Here is an 18,471-nt window from a genome sequence, read left to right as displayed (position 1 = left end):
ATCTGCTAGTAAGAAAGGCCAGTTCGATGGAAAAAAAAGTATTTTATGGAAGTGTTTTAGCTTATACTGTAATACAACAAAACATATTGTTATGCTTATTACCTTTACAAAGATTTTAAGTGTCAGTTCAAAGGACAAGAATTTTTAAGATCATCAGAACAGGTGGCATTAGAACTGGTATATAAATTAAGTCTAAGTCTTACCTTCACTGAACTGTGCTGCCAGTCATGTGGTAAAAGAGGATTTTTGGTTAAATAATAGCACAGTTAATCAGTTAAATAATTGTAAAACTGTGTAGTGCTATGTGAAACCCTCTCTTTAGTTAGCTCTTTCAACTCCTCCCAGAAAATATCTTGTAATTTCATGAAAAAGACCAAAAGCAAATATACGGAATGGTTTTTTCAAAGCCAGTTAGCCAGCTTTCTAGCTTAGCATGCTGTTCTTAAAAATTATTAAATCATACTGTTAAGCAGCTAATGTTTTTATCCCAAAGGAAGTTTTTCGTTTGTTATATGGCTCTTCTTCTCTCTCTGTCTCAGTTAGAAGATGGTAGGGGACACGTTTTCCTGATTTTGTCTGTAGCCAGAGTACTTGTCCCATGAAGGAAGACATGCAGGAAAATACAAATGTACAATGGATTTTGTAAAACACTTAATCTGAATTTCAGTATCTCTTCTAAATTCTTGTAGGCTCATGAGATCTGCTACTCCGTGCTGTGTCTCTTCTCTTATGTGGCTGCAATTCGTGGAAAAGAGGCAGAAAACAAAAGCAAACCACCTCGACCAGTTTCCAGTTGATCAGGATACTTGGAAATATCTACCCTTTGGCACACTGATATGCAGTACTCCCAGTTTTACTGCAGTTACTGGAGCTCACTTTCTGTCTTTTCTGAGAACTTGGATTATCTATGTATGACCCTGCAAGTCTTTCCCCATAGAAAAACCTAAGCCTTCCATGTTCAGTCTCCTTCTGAATTCATCCTTAATGGAGTTTTTAAATGAGCTTTTAATCAGACAGTTTTGAGCATCTGCATCCAGCTGTGAGTGACTTACTCTGGACATTCCTTTGAAATACCTTTTTTGTTAAGATGAGTAACAGCTTGAGTTTGGTTGTTTTTTGTTCTAGTGGTACTTGTTACAATTTGATCACTTTTCAACTAACTGCAGGCTTCTGCTTTCAGATTCTCTGGTATGTGCACAGTGGAAGCAGCCTGGTCCTGTATGTTGTTTCAATGTTGTGTTTTTGTTGTTTTCCTTCTGTGTTGTTCATTTTAAATTACCAACACGGCGTTCCTGTCACATAGTTCTACAATCCCTTTTGGTAGAGGTGAACAATTTAGCTGTCATAGTGTTAAAATATCATGTGACAGTTGAAGTTTGATTATTTAATTGGTCCATCTGTGGAGATGGCTCTTCTCAAGTGGAGAGAGAAACGTTGAATGTAGTGTAGTGTAAAAAACCTCAACACTTCATGGGTTCTGTGGATTTTCAAATGGGATTTTAGGTAACATTTGTAGCTACCCCAACAGTAGAGTTCACAGATGCAAATAAGCACTCCTTAAAGCAGTGAATCACAGGGATTAGAAAATTAATAAGGCAGTGTAAAACTTGAAAACATTATTGGCAGAAGTACAGTACAGAAATCTGCAGAACATGTTCAGCAGCCCAGAGGATTTTGCTGTCTCCAAATCTTTTAAACTATTGCTTTTTATTTTGTTTTCAATCTGTACCTGTATATGAAGGGATCTTGAAAATATTGTGTTTATGTATAATGAAACTCACATAGTTAAAACTATCCATCACATTCCTTATTTTAAATAGGCTGGATATGAATTTTTTTTTGCATCCTGTTTTTGTTCTTGAACTGTACTGCACTTGTCTGGAAAGCTCTTAGGATGCTGGAAGGTGAGACTGTCTAGAGAAAATAATGTTACATGTAAAATACCAGGAGAAATTGCTCTGACACAAACTGATGTATTGTATGTTTTGACATAGAATCCTGACTAAATGCACCCAGAAATAACCCTGTTTTGGCTTGGTCAGGGTATCTACCATTTAAAATGGAATATACTAGTATGGGTGAGGATGATGTAAATATTACAGTATCACATCTATTTATAGAAACTGTACAGCTCTCTGAATGTGAAAATAAAATGTCATTCAACCAGCAACTAGTTTTCATCCTCCTGTGCTTTTCTATCATTTGTTATTCTAAAACAAATGTAATTATATACAAAATACATCACACACATAGATGAAATAGTGGAAAAGAGAAGACTCTAAATGGACAATCTAAATTTCTTTCCATATAAGCAGCTTTAAATAATGAGGGTTTTTGTTCTTCTAAAACAACATCTGTGTGTCATTTGTCTTTAAAACAAAACATTCATTTTTGTAAAACATGAATAGGGAAAACAGACACATCTGAAATATGGAAATTTCTTTTGCAAGCTTGCAAGTGGAAGTGGTACGTAAATGATCTTTCATCCTTTCCTAGCACAAAAGCAAAGCTGAAATTGGCAAATAATGAAATTAACTTGGTTTGAATTTATTTTCTTTCTTTTGCCTTCTGAGACTATAAATTTTCTTAGAGCAACATCTGAATTTTTAGCATTTGTAGTTTTGTGCATACTACTGCATTGCAAGTACAGGTAAGACTGAAAGCACTTTGGTCTGCAATAGAGGTTCCATTTATGCAATGCTGGGTCCCACTGAGGTAGACCATTTCAATTTTTAGGTTGTAATTATGTTAGTAGGCCTATTAAAATAATCAACTTAAAATTATAGGGGGAAGATTATTAAATGCACAACATCATTTACTATATACAGCTACTTTTAAAATTACATAAGCTGCTGTCTGCTTAAGGCTGATGAGAAACATCAGTGCAGAATAAGACTTTTAAAGGACTTGATAATAAAAATGGCCCTCTGTCCCTTTTGACAGAATTTGTTTTGACAGACAAGTGTGGCTAAATATAGAGCTTGCTGTTCCATGGCTGGGATGAATCAGTTACATGCTCAGCATCTGCTCTGACACTGGGCTTCTGCTCTTTAGGTGAGACTTGGCTTCAAAACTGAGGACATTTTTTAAATGCATGAAATATTTCCCATATTTGATGTTTTGGGTGTAGCACTTTCATCTGACATGCTGTGCAGAGTTTCCACCACCAAATGCCCAGTGCTGCTCTCTGGATACCAAATGCAAATGCAAGTTGGATTTTAAATTGTTACAAAAATGTAAATCTTTTGGAATGTAGTCTTCCATCCTTTCCACTCCATCACTCTGAAGCACTAAGGGATAGATGAACTTTGTTTTGGAGGAAAGAAATTGTTACAGTGATTTGCAAGTGTTTTTGGTTATATCCCACTCATTTTGATATTTAGGTAGCAATACCTTGGTAGCAGATAAGAACTTAAAGGCCTCTAAACCTTCCAGAGCCAAATGAAAGGCTAACAGACTAATTAGGCTAACAGACTAGCTATAAATCGTTCTAGAAATTTCCTAACACAAAAAGAATAATTCTTACGTTTTTACCACTAGGAGGAGCCTGTGTCTTAGTTTTTAAGAATTTCAAAATTGCAACCTTTTTATTTTAACGTTTGTGTTATTTCCAAGGCTCCTACACAAATGTTACAAAGAACATGAACTTGCCTTAAAACTTCCTTATGGCTGAACAGGTTTCTTTTTCTACTACAATTTCTTTTTTGTGGAAGTTGGTTTTCAAAGTGAGGGTTGTAAAGTGTTCTCTGCAAATGCTGGAATTTGTGATTAGTCTTCCTGGCAGTTTTTAAAGTGGAACCTAAGTTACTAATTTATCTGTATTCTGGTTATCAGATCTCCCTTGTGATGTTCCAAAAATGCTTTTGTTTTATTTGTGAATGCAGTGTCCACTTCTAATACAAATGGGTCCACATTTTAAAGGTTAAACATCAGTGAGTGTCACGATGCTGCTACTTATTAAGTGATATTTGTTAAGGATATGTCTGGGAAAAGCATTTTCAGGGTCTCTTGAGGGAAAGAGCTCATTACTTTAAGAAACCTGTTGTGAAAATTTCTTCACCTGGGTTCCTAACTTTGGATAATCCCTACTATCCTACTTTAACACTTTCAGGATAGCAGAGTAAGATGAAATGTTCATCTGCATATTAAAAAGCTTAATTGCAAGTAAATATAAATCATTAAGAATTGCAATTCCAACTAAAGTTCTAGCTTAGTAATCAAAGTGGATGGGAAAATTGGCTGTGATTGTAAGCCTTATGAAGCTTTACATTGCAAAAATATTGAAAATATTTCTAAAATGACACTAAAAAGAGGGCTTTTGGCTCACAGAGTGTGTTTCTAATAGGGACACATTTGCCTGCAATGGTAACAAATCAGCTCTTGCCCCAGTGTCAGGCAGAGGCTCTTGTTATCACTGAATTCAGAACTAGGCAGGAAATAGAAGCTAAGCTTCTCACAAAGCGCAGTATTTACATCCCAGTTTCCCTTGACTGCCAAAGGAATGAAAGTCAGATGGTGTTGCCTCTGAGGCAAGATCTTCCTTCTGGGAAAAAAATTGGCTTCTGCTTAACTGACTCCAGTGGTACTTACAAACTCCAAGTCTCTGCTCTTAGACAAGCCAGGTGTTGAAACAAAACATCTCAGAGCTCCAGAAGAAGTGGAAATTGGGACCAAGAAGCAGGAGCTTGGTGCAAAAGACCTTGTCATATAAAAGGCAGTGCCTGACAGTTTCTTGCTGTTCTAGAAGTCACAATTCAGCCAGAGGCATCTGCTTGTCACAAGGCAGGACACTCCCAGGCAGCAGAGTGGTGACTTTGTCTGTGCTGGTGGTAAAGGCTTCACACAGAGCCCTACCCTGTGACACCCTTGGAAGGTGTTAAGTGTGAACAACAGCTTTGAGATTCTACAGCCATTCCCAGTGTGGCTGTTTCACTAAAATAGAGGAAATGTGATGAAGCTTTAAATAGTAGGTATGTGATCCCTCTTTCCAGCGCTGTGTCTGGAGGTTTAAAAGCTTGATGTTGGTGACAAGGGAGGTTTGAGTGGAATTGAGTACATGGCAGGCTTAGGGAGGACCTCTTTCAGGCAGGTACTCAGATATGACAAAAATGATCTTGTTTATACCAAGGTTAGTAAAATAGTAAGTTAACTTACTGTTTACAGGTGTACAATGTTTTGAAACTTCTGCAGCATAGTAGTCCTAGCACTGATTGATTTTGTTTTAAACCATCAGTCCAACAAAGAAGCATATATATGTCAGCCAAGGGCAAACAGTCCTGCTTCTATTTGCACCAGTTACTATAGTGATTTAGGAACCTACATAGAAATAGAAATCCCCATCTCCCAGAATAGCTTTATATAAAAAGGAACAAACAGTGTCAGGAAAAACACCAGTACAACTCTAAATAGTTGCTTCCTTCAAGTATGTGAAAACTCTGGTTCTGTATTCTCATTCTTTGCTCTCATTTTTGCCTTTTCAGTTTCTCTTACTACGTACAGTGAGTCCAAGTCTATCCATAGTGCTCTGGGTATCAAAGAACTCTCCTTCTTTTTACACGCCACCCTGCTTGGATTCCTCACTGTTTCCTCACACACCTTTGGCCTACACTCTTTTCAGCCAGTCAGGCTCAACTCTGCACCTCAATTTCCCATCAGATGATCTCCATCTGTTTCACTTTGTAGTTTTTCTATACATTCTTCTTGCCTCTGTGGCCATCATCACCTCCCAGCCTCTTTGCCCAGGCACTTCAGCCTTATGCTCTTCCCAGCCACCTGCTCGACCAGTCCTTGCCCCTTTCCAGCCCCCTGTCACAGTCTCTCATCCCTCTCTCCTGTCCTTACCAAGTGCTCTGTCATCTTCTTTCATTCTCAGCCTTATTCCATGCTTACTCCTCTTGCATTTAAATCAAGTTATTTTTGGTGGAGTGCTGAAGAGTGCTATAGAGGGAAAGGAAAGGTTTCCAGTCTTAGTGCTGCTGTTCTGTGATAGCTTCCAGCAGCAGCTCTTCTATACACTGCTTGTTAGAAATGACTCAACCATTTAATTTGATATTAAAAATAAATAAATTGGTGCAATCCAGATTAATAAATAAACAATAAATTGGTGTAATGCAGTAGCCTAAAAAATGTCATAAATTGTTAATGTTTTTCAGTACTGTAGGAAACAAAAATCATAACAGCAAATACTATGCTTTGTAGATACGCAGTCCAGTAATCCCCCTCATACCAGTGAGGAAGAACAAGTCCTGTTTTCAGGCACAAATTTTTGAGGACTTTCCTATGAACAAAATCTACTGTACTTGGGGTTTTCTTTTCAGGCACCACATACAATGAGCTCACCTACAAAGAAGAAGAGAAGCTTGGATTTTTTGGCCATTTTTTCCCTGGGTACATGAAACATGAAACAAAAGTGTATTTGAGAGTTATATTGATACTTAGTCTTTTTGTAATCATAATTGCCTGGAATATATCTGGATTTCTGGGGCAATTGTTAGTATATGATGGGTACCAAGGGAATGCAACCTTATTGAAGGTGAAAGTGCATCCATCCACGCTTTGGGTTCGTGTATTTGGGTCCCACAATTTATACTTCCTAGCAAAAGAGTGGAAACTATGTATATTGTTTATGTTTGCTAAATACATTGTATAGAACACAAAATCACATTCGAACTATTATCTGTGGATAAGAAGAAAAAGGGAACACACTTAACACTTAATTTTGTTTTACATTCGCTTGTCCACTGATGTTTTAAATATTTTAGATTAGTCACTTTTTTAGATTATTTGTCTTTGGTACAGCTGTGCTAATACACAATTATTGACTGAAATGTGTTCATAACTATGACACTTATCTGTGCTTTCAGGGCTGGTTATTGCCAGTGTTTCTGTCTGGCACACAAAGCAGATGCTTGACTATTTTTTCCATATCTGGACCTAATAAGTGAGGCTGTTCTTATCTATTTCTTTTAAACTTTCACCAGTTCATGCTGTTTAGGATGTGTTGCTTATGCAGACTGCTGTGGGGACCCTGCCCAATGACAAGTAAAGGATATCTCTATGAGCTTTTGTTTCCCTAAAATAGAGTTCTCTTCTTGCTAAGCACTTGAAAGGTATCAGTGGGGCTATTTTTAATCTCAGCAGACTGTTCTTATAAAATTCTTTTGTAAGGAGACAGGAACAGCTTGTAGTTCTAAACCTACTCTGAGATGACATGTTAGTGACAAACTTGTCTCCTAAATACATACAAGGATTTTGTTTCAAAGGAATTCTGTGATCAAAGCAACATAAATGATTTTTTTGACTTCCAGAAAAATCTTTTCTCTTGCTACTGTCCTTTGAATGGCCATTATATGATTCCATTAAGGAAAAAGTTCTACCAAATAATATTTTCTTATGTTTTGATTCATTCTACTCGATTGTAGATCTCTCTTGAAATAATTAGAACAATAATCCTTTCTCATAGGGAATGAAACCTGCAGGTGAGATGTACCGAGGCTATCTTTAAATGTTTGGCATGTCCTGCACTGACAAATTTGTTAAAATAATATATAGGAATGCCTTGATCTCTCACAGTAATTTTCAATAAGTAGAACTGAATTTTTATATATAATTTGATATAGTAAGCCTAGAAAAATCTGAAAGAGTTGGTAAAGATAAGTGTTCCATCTTACAGAGAGGAAGAGGAAGATAAGACAGGTAAGGTGTTTTTCATAAACATTCTTTTGGGACAATTCACCTCAATCAATTTAATTTGCATTATACTCCACTATATCACGTAAGTATTGTAGCTTAGGCAGCAAAGCTGCTTGAGAATAATAGAGCATTTTGGGTTGAAAGGGACCTTTGAAGGTCATCTAGATCACCTAGGTCATGGAAACATTGGTGACAACATCACTGATGGAAACATGGCTTCTTATTACACAGGTTACCTTTCCTTGGACACACAAGTATTCACCTGCATTGTGGATGGTATAAAAATATATTAGAAGTTGGCACCCTTTCTGCAAAAATAGCTTTAGTACTAGAGCATATACTTAGATTTACAGTGACTTGGGAATGAAATACTCTTGAGATTTTTATTAACCAGTCAGAAAACGAAGGCTCAGGAAAGAAACAGCAATCACTTTTATTCTGCAGGTGTCACCACAGATAAGCCTGCTAGTTTTACAGTAATAGTTGTGGATCTATGATAGCAGAATACAGAATAGGCTGCAACCTGAGAAGCTCTGCCAAACAGTCACTGTCATGACTGCTGTGTGGACATAACTGTAATTTCCTTCTTTACCTTCAACTGATCCACTTGTTATTTGTTAATAGGAAAAAAGAATTATCTCCATGGGGGACCATCCATTAACTCCCACACAGCCTTTGACAGCTTCTGTATAAGCCTGCTGAAGAGGAAAAGGAGAAAACCCAGCAGCTTTACCTTAATCTGCTATGCTCACACCACAATTTGAAGAGATTTTCTTCATGCCTTGCAGCCCTGAGCAATAATCTCTCAGAGCAAGAGCTGACAAGTGGGTGGGGGGAGCTCCTGGCACTGAAGGGGAGAGGTGGTGCTGCATGAGAGAGCTCTTTAGCCATTTCTTTGTTATTTTAGAAGTAATGGTCAATCATTAACTCATTTTGCTATTATTATTTGCTCACAGAATAATGGTCAGGATTTGAGGACTAAGGCAATCTCAAGGAAACAAGGTGCTCAGATAAGGTTTGTTTTCATTTGACAGTTCAGTTCCAGCTGGTGGCTTTTATGAAGGTTCCCATTGCCAGGAGTAAATAAATATTGTTTACTTAGAGTATTTACACAACAGTGCTGAAAACATGAATGAAACAAGAGAATTGATACTGTGGTGTGAATATGCGTTGTCTCAGGCTGAAGTGTCAGCAGAGGGTTTGTTTGGCAGGTAAGCCACCCTGAGAGAACTGGGCTGGTAGGAATACTGGAGGTGCTTTTTCTTTGTCATGGTATTTTAGAAGTGATGTTTCTTACCTGAAGTGAAGCACTGGGCTTTAGTAATGCTCTGCAGCACCCCTGTGCTTCAAATGAGTCTTACATATGTTAATTCAAAGCATCCAAGTACCTCCATCAGGTGTATAGTTCATAGTCTGAAGGAAAGGCATGTACACTGAACAGGCAGCCAGCAGCCTCAATTGATAGGATTTAAATGGAAATTGTGGAAGCATCAAAACTTTCAGTCAGTTTCACATCCAACTGGATAGAAATAATCAGCCTGAAGAGCTTATGTTTGTCTAAGTTACATATATTTCTCACATGGAAGGGTCTTTTTACTGGAGCAATAACAGATTGTTTTGTCTTGATGGAGAAAACTACTGGAAGAACTTCAGCAGGACTGCTGTTTTTGCAAGTAACTGCTACCAGCTGTGAAAGGCACTTATGTTCCAAAAGAGACTGCTGCTAGGTGGGAATTTTTAAACTTTATGACCTATTTTGATTTTTTCTTTTACTGTTGAACAAACCTTACACACTTCTAACAGTACTAAAAACCTACAAGGTAAGAATATTTGCCATGACATTTGGAGATAAGGCTGATTTTACATCAGAGGAGATCTCACCCAGGAAAGGATAGTCTAAACTGTCATTCATCAAGTAGTCTTTTCAGGTGCGATGGGGGGAAAATTGGGAGATACTTTGTTGTTCTTAACCAGATAGGTTGGGAGAAGCTTCTCAGTGTATATGGTTTTAATCAGATTGGGATGAAGATTATTTACTTAATAATTTATTTATTTATTACCAGCATGGAATTAATGGGCAATTAGTGACTCTACTTTTAGGATCTGTGTCAGCCACTGAACAGATAAATGACAATAGTATATGCTGGCAAAACATCAATAAACACCTACCATTTTCTGAAGACCTTTCTTGAGGCTTTGCAGGTGCACCTTTTCTCTTTTCCTCTTTTCAGGAAATTGAGGAGTGGTTAGTGTTTGGAACTAAGAATTCTTATTTTTATGAAGACTTTTAAAAAATCTAGTTAGTGCTTCTCTTTTGTAATGCTTTGGATTTGCATTTGACTAATTGTCATTGGAAATTTTGGAAATCAAAACTGATTTGTGTTTTTCAAGTGGAGCATTCTTAGAAGGCCCTATGGAATTAGGCTCCAACTTTTGCAATTCAGTCACTGCTTTGCAATCTGCATTGTCCCACAAATGCTGCGATGGTCCTCTTGGTCCACTGCCTTCTGGTCACAGGTTCTTTAGAATATGGATCATCTCTGTCTTTTAGTTGTGGTATGTGCCTTTTTTAAAAAAATAATAGCATTGCTCAGAAAGTGTAAGCACAAAAACCTGGCTGCAAATTTCCTTTTTAAATTTTATTTATTTGTTGAATAACAACAATGTGCAATAGAGAAGTGTTAACCTGGAATAAGTTTGCTTTGGTTTTAGAGGGTATCCTTTTTTGTTCTGATATCATAATGAAATTATTAAAATACACATCTTATGACCATCAGTGCTTTTATTATGAAGATGCATTTGCTTGGCTAATACAACTAACACTCTGTGTCAGATATGCTTTGCCATCCCAAGTGGCATGGTGGAGGCAGAGGAGGAGTGTTACTTCAGTTCCTTTGTGTAGATTCTTCCAAAAGGCAATGCTGCCTGGATTAAAATCATCTTCTTGCCTTCTCCTGTGATCATTAAAATGTACTTCCCAGCCAGAAACTATCAACTACTGCAGGAAAAACCCTACCCCAGATACTCTTCAAACTTGTAGGTGAGAAGCTAGAAATGCTATCATGTCATTTGCTTAAACAAAATAATCTGCAAAAGTGCTTACATATCACTTATGGCCTTTCACAAACCTTCAGGAAGAGTTATTACAGTGAGTTTATTTCATTCATTCCAAGCTTCTCTTTAAAGTTTTTTATTTACATGCAAATAGTCTCCCTTGCTAGAATTTTCACTCTTTCATCTGACATGCAAAATTATCCATGTAGATTCGTGTGATGTCTCTGATTGGTAGAAAAAAACCATCTAATAACTGGACTTCTATGCTGGTGTCTTTTTAAAAGCTAGAAAACAAGTAGTGAGTAATTATCAAAGGAATTATTTTCTATAAAAAGCAGAACAGTAGCTATAGCCAGTGGTTCCCAAATGGTGTGGTTTGGACACAGTTCTGCTCGAGAGCACAGCAGTGGATAGTTCAAGCACTCACTGACAGTAAAAACAGCAGGAATGAAAGTTACATTCTGTTGCTCAGAGACTAATATAATGATTATATACTGTAAATAGTATCTTACTGCTTCATTGTTCTGAGCTACTTGTTTCTTATGAAGAATGTCAGAGTTCTGCAAAGAGAAAATGGAGTGAACTGTAGAATTGGGGGATTTATGCTTGTTTCAGACATTAGGAAATGACTAGGGTTTTTCCAGTTTTACATAATTTTGCTATTTTTAAAAAAACATATTTTATGTATGTAATGGGGAAAAGTTTATCTTGATTTATTTCAATTACTTCATGTGGAGACAAGGGCAATCTAACTATGACAGATATATGAAAAGAGGAAATATTGTCTGAAAACACACTGAGTAAGCAGGACATTACAAGACACTGCTGCCTCCTTGTACATGTGTATTAAGTGATTGCTAAGATGAGCAGGACTCCTAAATGAGCACAATTTGTGTTTCATTAATATCTTCACTTTTCTTCTTTTCAAGTTCCACTCTAATGCTGAGACAGAAAATGGAGATAAGGATTTATTGTCAAAATACATTACTTGACTGATGTTATACCACTTCATTCTTTTTAAGTCTAAAATGTACATTACACATCTAGATGCATTTAAATGTTAACTATAATTTCTTTGTTGAAGCAAGGTTATTGATATTAGTTAGTCCTATTTTAATAAATAACTGTTTCTTAGAGGGAGTGCTTGTAGTGGATTAAGAAAAAATGACAACCAAGTATTCTGTTACTCTTACAGATTTTTACGCTGGCACAATGTATTAAATGTAGACCATGGAATACTGACTACTGAAAAACAAACAGAAATAAAAACATATGCACATATAAACATTATTGTTTGTATTATACATATAAACAATAATGTTTATATGTGCATTTGCTTATAATAATATAAACATTACAAACATTCTCAAAAGTCTCTACCATGAATATTTAATAATTGTTTATTCACAGATCTGACCAAACAGCCATTGCTCCTTTTTCCAGTTGAATTATTTTTATTCTTACCTTGACTTTCAGATCAACTGAGATTCAGAGTTTTACTGAGGAGCTGGAGAATGAAAAAAAGTTTAAGATATTATCAGACATTAAAGAATGGTAATTTTGAATTGAGACTTGGTACTGAAAGTGAAATATGGACATTCTCTAGTAGTTGCTTTTATCTGATGATTCTAAGAAGATTTAATGTTCCTAAAGCAAGCTTCAGATGATGATAAAATTAATCTGTGAGCCCTGAGGGTATTAGCACCCAGCACTGCAAGGTGTACTGTATGCACATTCCTGATTTAGCACCGAGTCAAATATTCAACTTGGTGATGTGCAGAAATACCTTCAGGCTTGCTGTGCTGAAAATGGATTTCCATCAATTACTGTTATGTAGGTCACTTTTGCAGCTTTTACTGGGTTTGAGCACTTAAAGTAATGCTACTTACATTTCTATTGATAGATACTTTGCTGGCAGCTTTACAAAAAATATTTAATATTTCATATTTTTTTTATTCTGTTATAAACATGTGACTTTTGTTCCTGGTCCTTTTGACAAAAAAAAAAAATTTGTTATAATTCCAAAAATGTTTGTGATGTAGCATGCACTACCTTATACATAGGTCTAATAGCCAATTACTTGATTTAAAACCTTCAGTTACAGAATAAGCACAAAGTCTAATGAAGTTATCCTCGATGCAGTGGTTGTAGATAGACCTCCCTTCCACTGCTAAGTATCTGCTCTAGAAATAGCAAGTCAGAAGTGCAATAATTGTACACATCAGACCTCTATTACCTAGCAAGTAACCTAATTCTATCATAACGCTTCAGAATGAAAAAAAAAAAAAATCTTACTGATGCGTGTAATTAACAAACTTTTTGTACACGGCCCAAAAAATCAGATAAAGGGGAACTATGGTTTTATTTCCTTTTAACTACCCATTAGTCTCTCTTCCTTGCAGTGTTAGGGTTATGCATAAGGTTCATCTGATTACCTCTGACATCCAGCCTGCACTCTATTTCAGCTTCACCACACTCATTGACAGCTTTGCAGGTGTAAATGCCTCCGTCAAAGGGAGTGGGCTTGCGGATCTCCAGGGTCAGCACCCCCTGCTTACTGAACATGCGGTACTTGGCATCCCCAGAGAGATCCATTTTGTTTTTGAACCAGAATATCTTCGGCTGAAGAACAAAAAAGAAGACTTTTAAAATAGAAGTTAGAGAATGGAAGACTTACACCTGATCTTGCGGCCTCAATGTAGCCATCAAAGGCTAAGTAGTATTATGAGGTGTATTATGAGGAGTATTGAAGAAGAACTGTTAATACTTTTTCAAGGAACATCTCATTCAGTACAAATTCATGAAACCAATAATTCAAAAGTTCAGTATTTTTGTTAACTCAAAATAGCAAATAGAAAATGTAGGGTTTTGCCCTGTTTTTTGCAATTAAATAAAACCCCAAACCCAACCCCTATTAACTGACTACAAATTCATTCATTTAGGAGTTATTTAGTTGTGCTTATTAAAATGTATTTGAATGCTACAAGAATCTTACAGAAGGGGAATTAAATGTTACAGATTATTAGAACAGAAGTGTCATGAAAGTCCACAGATGCTGGGTTGCCAATTTAGGATGCCAAGGTTTGGTCCAGGAAAGAATTTTCCAAAGTCTCTAGCATATCTTTAGCAACTTCAGGAATTTAAACATGAAGTTCCTGTCGGCTTCTGCTGTGGAATGAAGTGGTTGCTTCTATAACAGTTCAAGCTTTTATGTTTTGTTTCCAGTTCCTGAAAAAGTGCCTTTAATTTTTATAAAGGAACTTTGAAAATGAAAAATCTGAAACAAACTGCTTTTGTTTATTTCAGGCTCATTAGTACATACAGTGAAGAAACAGTGTTTAAAGAATATAAAACCAAGCTTTACATTTTTCTATTTTTCTTTCAGACATTGTCTTCTGTTTCTTCATCCATTAACCCCAAAACTACTGCACTGTTTTTACAGAGTGCTTTCAAATCTACTGAATCACTTTTGTGTTTGACCTGTGGTATATCAATCCAGTGCATCCCACCTGCCACTTGCTCAATTTTCTTGTCAGATCTCTGCTGGATTTTTTCCTGCCTTAACATTTTTTCCTTGTTTCTCTATAGCCCCTTTATCTTTCTGGGTATATGTCTCTTGTTATACGTCATTACTGGCAGGGCATGAGTACTATCTCTGCTTGCAGTGTAAACTTTTCCATGCCCTACAGATCATCCTGAGGTGTGCTTGAGAATCTACAATAATTAAGAACTGGGAACTTCTCATCCACATAAGGTAATGAGAGCTTTTGCAGAGCACTGCTGCAGGTACTGAAACATTTTATCAAGGGTAATTTGGGCAATGGAAGTACGAAAACATATCTGGAAAAGCTGCTTTAAGAGCATTAGGTGTACTGAAGGTTGAGGACTACTTGGATCCTTCAGGCTAATGTGAAGGAGGAGCTGGCATGCCTGAATTGCAAAGCCTTCCATTACTGCACAAGAACAGCTGTAAAATTGAGAAGGTTTTTAAAGAATCTTCTTAAAACCATGGAAACAGAATGAAGTGGATGCAGATGTACAAAAATGTCAGTTAACCAAGAGGGAATATTGTCAATAACACTGTCATTTCTAAGCTGAGGCAGCTACTGGAAGATGGATTTTGCCTACAATTGCTGGTGTTTATTCTGTAATGTTCTTGCTTTTTGGAAGCTGTTTACATGGATATGCTTCCTTTTTACTTTTGAGTTTTGTCTGGAGCTCCATCCAATGAAAGCAGTAAATTATTTTTTTAATTTGGACTGAGTGATTGTTACATGTTTTGCTCTGTAGCAATCAGATCCCTTCAGAGGTATGAGGTAGTGAAAGAAGCTGAAAATAAGCGACCAGACATGAAGGGATTGTGCTAATTTAAATTTAGGACAAGATTATGTCATAATATGGTAAATTCCTTCACTGCAGGCAAAAATCTTATTTCCCTTTTCTGAGAAGTCTAAATTTAGCTCCTAGCTGATACAGTTTTTACTGCTTGTTCCCGATTAACAAAATAGTACATCTTTATGTAATCTTTGATGGGACTTTCATAAATATATTTAGAATGAGAAAATATTACTGCGAGATTAAAAACCCAAACCAACAAAACCCCCGCAAAAAAAGCTTCACATGAGACCAGGCCTTATTCTAGTTAGTTTTGCAAAATAGCTCAGCCTGTCAAAAACTTCTGTGGATGCATTGGTGTTACAGAAAAATTGCTGTTCCTCTGTGTCATTTGGTTAGTGGAACAGTAGATGACATTTAGCTGCTGTTTTCTTCCAAGTCTGGAGAGAGCAGAGTATAGATTGTGAGCAGACCGTTTTGTTGTTGTTTGCCTTCTGCAGTGAGTGGGTTTTGTGCAGAGGGGGTACATTTCCAGTGGTGTGGTGTCACCAGGAGCAGTGAGTGCCCTTCCCTCAGTCCCCATCACTGTGCCACCCCCCAGCTGTGCACAGACCCACCCAACCCCTCGCCCCCTCTCTGCAGGCTCAGGTGTGAGCGAGGTGGGCATGACCAGGTGCCCTCTGCTGCTCCTCTGCACAGCCATGCCACACTCAGCCACCCTGAGCTGGCAGGAATTCCTGCCTTGGCGCAGCACCCTCAGTGAGAGTGGGGACTGTACCTTGGGGATGCCTCTGACAGCACAGCTGAGAGTGGTGTTGTAGCCCGCGATCACAGAGCGGTTCACCAAAGGGTGGGTGAACTTAGGGGCTTCCGAGAAGTCGTGTTCTTTGTAACAAGGGGGTTTGTAAGTGGTGCCTGCAGTTCAAAGAGACAAAATAGTAAGAACCGTGTTGGTAGTTCCACTGACTTCTGCACAATCTGTCTGTCATTTATTTTGTCTGTATGATTTTAAGAAGCTTCAAAACTTTTGGCCTTTGTGATATAAAAAGTCTTTAAATACATTTCATTCTAAAACACGTCTCATGTTTAATGTGTTAGTTAAGGTAAAAGGTCCTGGCAATCATGAGTTTTCAGCTTCTGTTAAAAATATGAGAGCCATATGTGTGCAGGGAAAGTCTTCACCACAGACATCTTCAACTTTTAACCCCAAAATAGAAATAAAATATCCCAGCTGTATTATTTACTTCAGATAATATAGTTTAGGAAGACTCTATGATTAAATATTTTTGACTAACTTTTGTATTAGTACAGGAGATCTTCCTAGATAAAGGCTCTTTATGCTAAAATTCTTTTTAAGTGCTAGTTAGTAAATAATGAAAATATCTTTAGGGATGCAGCTAGTAAAACTGTATTTTTCATTTGCCAGTGTATTACTTCTGGTACTTAGTGGCTTTTGTGATCTTTGGTTTGAAGAATATGTTACCTGTTTTTTGGATATGGGCAGGATTTTTTGTGGTTGCAGCAGTTTCACTCAGTCCACACAAATTTTCACTGAAGATTCGAAAAAAATAGTCATTTCCCATAATGAGGTCTGACACGATACAATTTGTGCGACGATAGTGATCAAAAACCGTGTACCATTCCTGTAACAAGACTGTACTGTTTAGAAAGATGTTGTGAGAGGTCAGGCATGTGCTACTTTTGGTATGGAGAAAATTTTTTGCTACAAGGAAAAGACAGGCAGACAGGTATTTAGCACTAACCTGTGAAATTGATATTACGTTGCTCCCTGTGAAGATCAGCTGATCTATTTTCTTACTTTTATATTCTGGTGGTGTGATAGGTGTATTAATGCTTCCATTTTGAGAAAAAAATTCCCTCAACTCTCTACCATATTTTAGCCATACTCATATCTGGGGAATCTGGTACAAAATGTGTACTCAGAATACAAGTGGTTAATGGGTTCTTCCGTAAGAAGATATTTTCCAGTTTGACAGGCATACATACCTCTCCCAGGACATACCCTGCTATGCCTAGCATCTCACTTCAACTCTAACTCCTCCTCCCTCCCCTTCATTTTTTTGCTGCATTTATGAAAAATATAATTGCAAATAAAAAGTATAATTTCACCTTCTAAGGAGAGCTGTCTATGCAGTTGCCACCTGATACTGCACAGGCTTGGTCTCCCTTCCATTTTCTACTGAGTATTTAAATTAATCTTTCACCTTTTGGAGGTTTTTTAGATTCTATTTTTCAATGTTTAATTGCCTCTGAGGTGCCACAGGACACCTTGGACGTACAAATGAGTGTCATGAACTCAGTCATTTTCTCAAGTCTCTGTGTTCCCAGAGCAGGTGCTGGTTTAACTCCCTTCAGAGCCACAGACCTAGCCAAGTTCTTACCATTGTTTTTTTGTCAGCTTTCTGAACTGTGTAGCCCAAGATCTGAGCATTGCCATCGTCCTGGGGAGGTGACCACTCCAGGGCTGCATTAAATCCCCAAACATCTACAAGCTTTATATTCTGAGGAGGACCAGGCTTGTCTGCAGAGGAGATATAAGAAAACACCTTAGCTTCTAGTTCAAGATTCAGGAGCCTTGTCATTTCCCCATGCAGGGGAAATAAAATAGAACCTGATAGCAATCTGTAACATTCCATAGCAACACACTTAATTAATGTGAAGTTAAAACTGTAAAAGAGAACATTGGGAAATTTTCAAATAACCTTTGAATATTCTTTAGAGAGGCCTGAATCTTACGGAGAAATAGAAAACACACGAGAATTAGTAACATCTTTAAAATAGAATAAGAGGTTTGTGTTGTTTGGATGGATGTGATTAACTCTTTAACTGCAGTTTTATTACTTACTTTGTAACCTCAGTGCAATTTCTTGGCCATTTATCTACACTGCTATAACTACCAGGGCAATGGGGTGTGTGCCTTCCAGCTGAGGCAGGCCAGCCATTTGGGAATGCACCTTTTCCCTCTTGGCTCAGTGCTTGTTAGCTTGCACACTAAGTGATTTCTCTGAAATAGCTAGAAAAAGAACAAACTCTCAAAGAGATAGAGAAATCTGTGTCCTTTTTAAGATACATGGAAATATAGAGAAAAACAACATAGTATGAAATGATAATAATTTTATTTTTTTTTCTTTTTATACCATGATGTTTAGTCAAATGCTGTAAGATTTAGATTAGATTTATTAAATAATATTTCTGTCTTTTTAAACTTAGGACACCAGTCCACCTTTTTGATGTTAGATTGCGGTACCCAGTTGTGGGGCCTGCTGGGGACAGCTGGATAGTTCATCTTGTTATTGAGTGAAAACCAGTTCAGGATCATTCTAGACAGCTGAAGGGAAACTGTCTCCCCATTGTGTAGCTAAGCTGGAA

The 18,471-nt window shown here is 37.2% G+C and overlaps 2 protein-coding genes across 28 annotated transcripts in view; one reads left to right on the top strand and one right to left on the bottom strand.

The window, feature by feature from the left end:
- MADD (MAP kinase activating death domain) overlaps positions 1 to 2,180 on the top strand; it is a 69,146-nt gene extending 66,966 nt beyond the window's left edge. For all 26 annotated transcript variants that reach the window (XM_063158928.1, XM_063158902.1, XM_063158927.1 and 23 more), the window contains one exon: positions 690 to 2,180. In XM_063158928.1, coding sequence (XP_063014998.1) covers positions 690 to 797 — 108 coding nt within the window. In that variant the 3' untranslated portion in view covers positions 798 to 2,180. The remainder of the gene's footprint in view (positions 1 to 689) is intronic.
- Positions 2,181 to 13,113: 10,933 nt separating this feature from the next.
- MYBPC3 (myosin binding protein C3) overlaps positions 13,114 to 18,471 on the bottom strand; it is a 59,330-nt gene continuing 53,972 nt past the window's right edge. For both annotated transcript variants that reach the window (XM_063158900.1, XM_063158899.1), the window contains 4 exons: positions 17,484 to 17,623; positions 16,565 to 16,724; positions 15,860 to 15,996; positions 13,114 to 13,368 (listed from right to left, as the gene is read on the bottom strand). In XM_063158900.1, coding sequence (XP_063014970.1) covers positions 13,129 to 13,368; positions 15,860 to 15,996; positions 16,565 to 16,724; positions 17,484 to 17,623 — 677 coding nt within the window. In that variant the 3' untranslated portion in view covers positions 13,114 to 13,128. The remainder of the gene's footprint in view (positions 13,369 to 15,859; positions 15,997 to 16,564; positions 16,725 to 17,483; positions 17,624 to 18,471) is intronic.

The sequence above is a fragment of the Melospiza melodia genome, chromosome 6 (assembly GCF_035770615.1).
Source record: "Melospiza melodia melodia isolate bMelMel2 chromosome 6, bMelMel2.pri, whole genome shotgun sequence".
Classification (NCBI taxonomy): Eukaryota; Metazoa; Chordata; class Aves; order Passeriformes; family Passerellidae; genus Melospiza; species Melospiza melodia.
The sequence above is the reverse complement of the archived record's forward strand: the minus strand, read 5'-3'. Positions and strand labels throughout refer to the sequence as shown.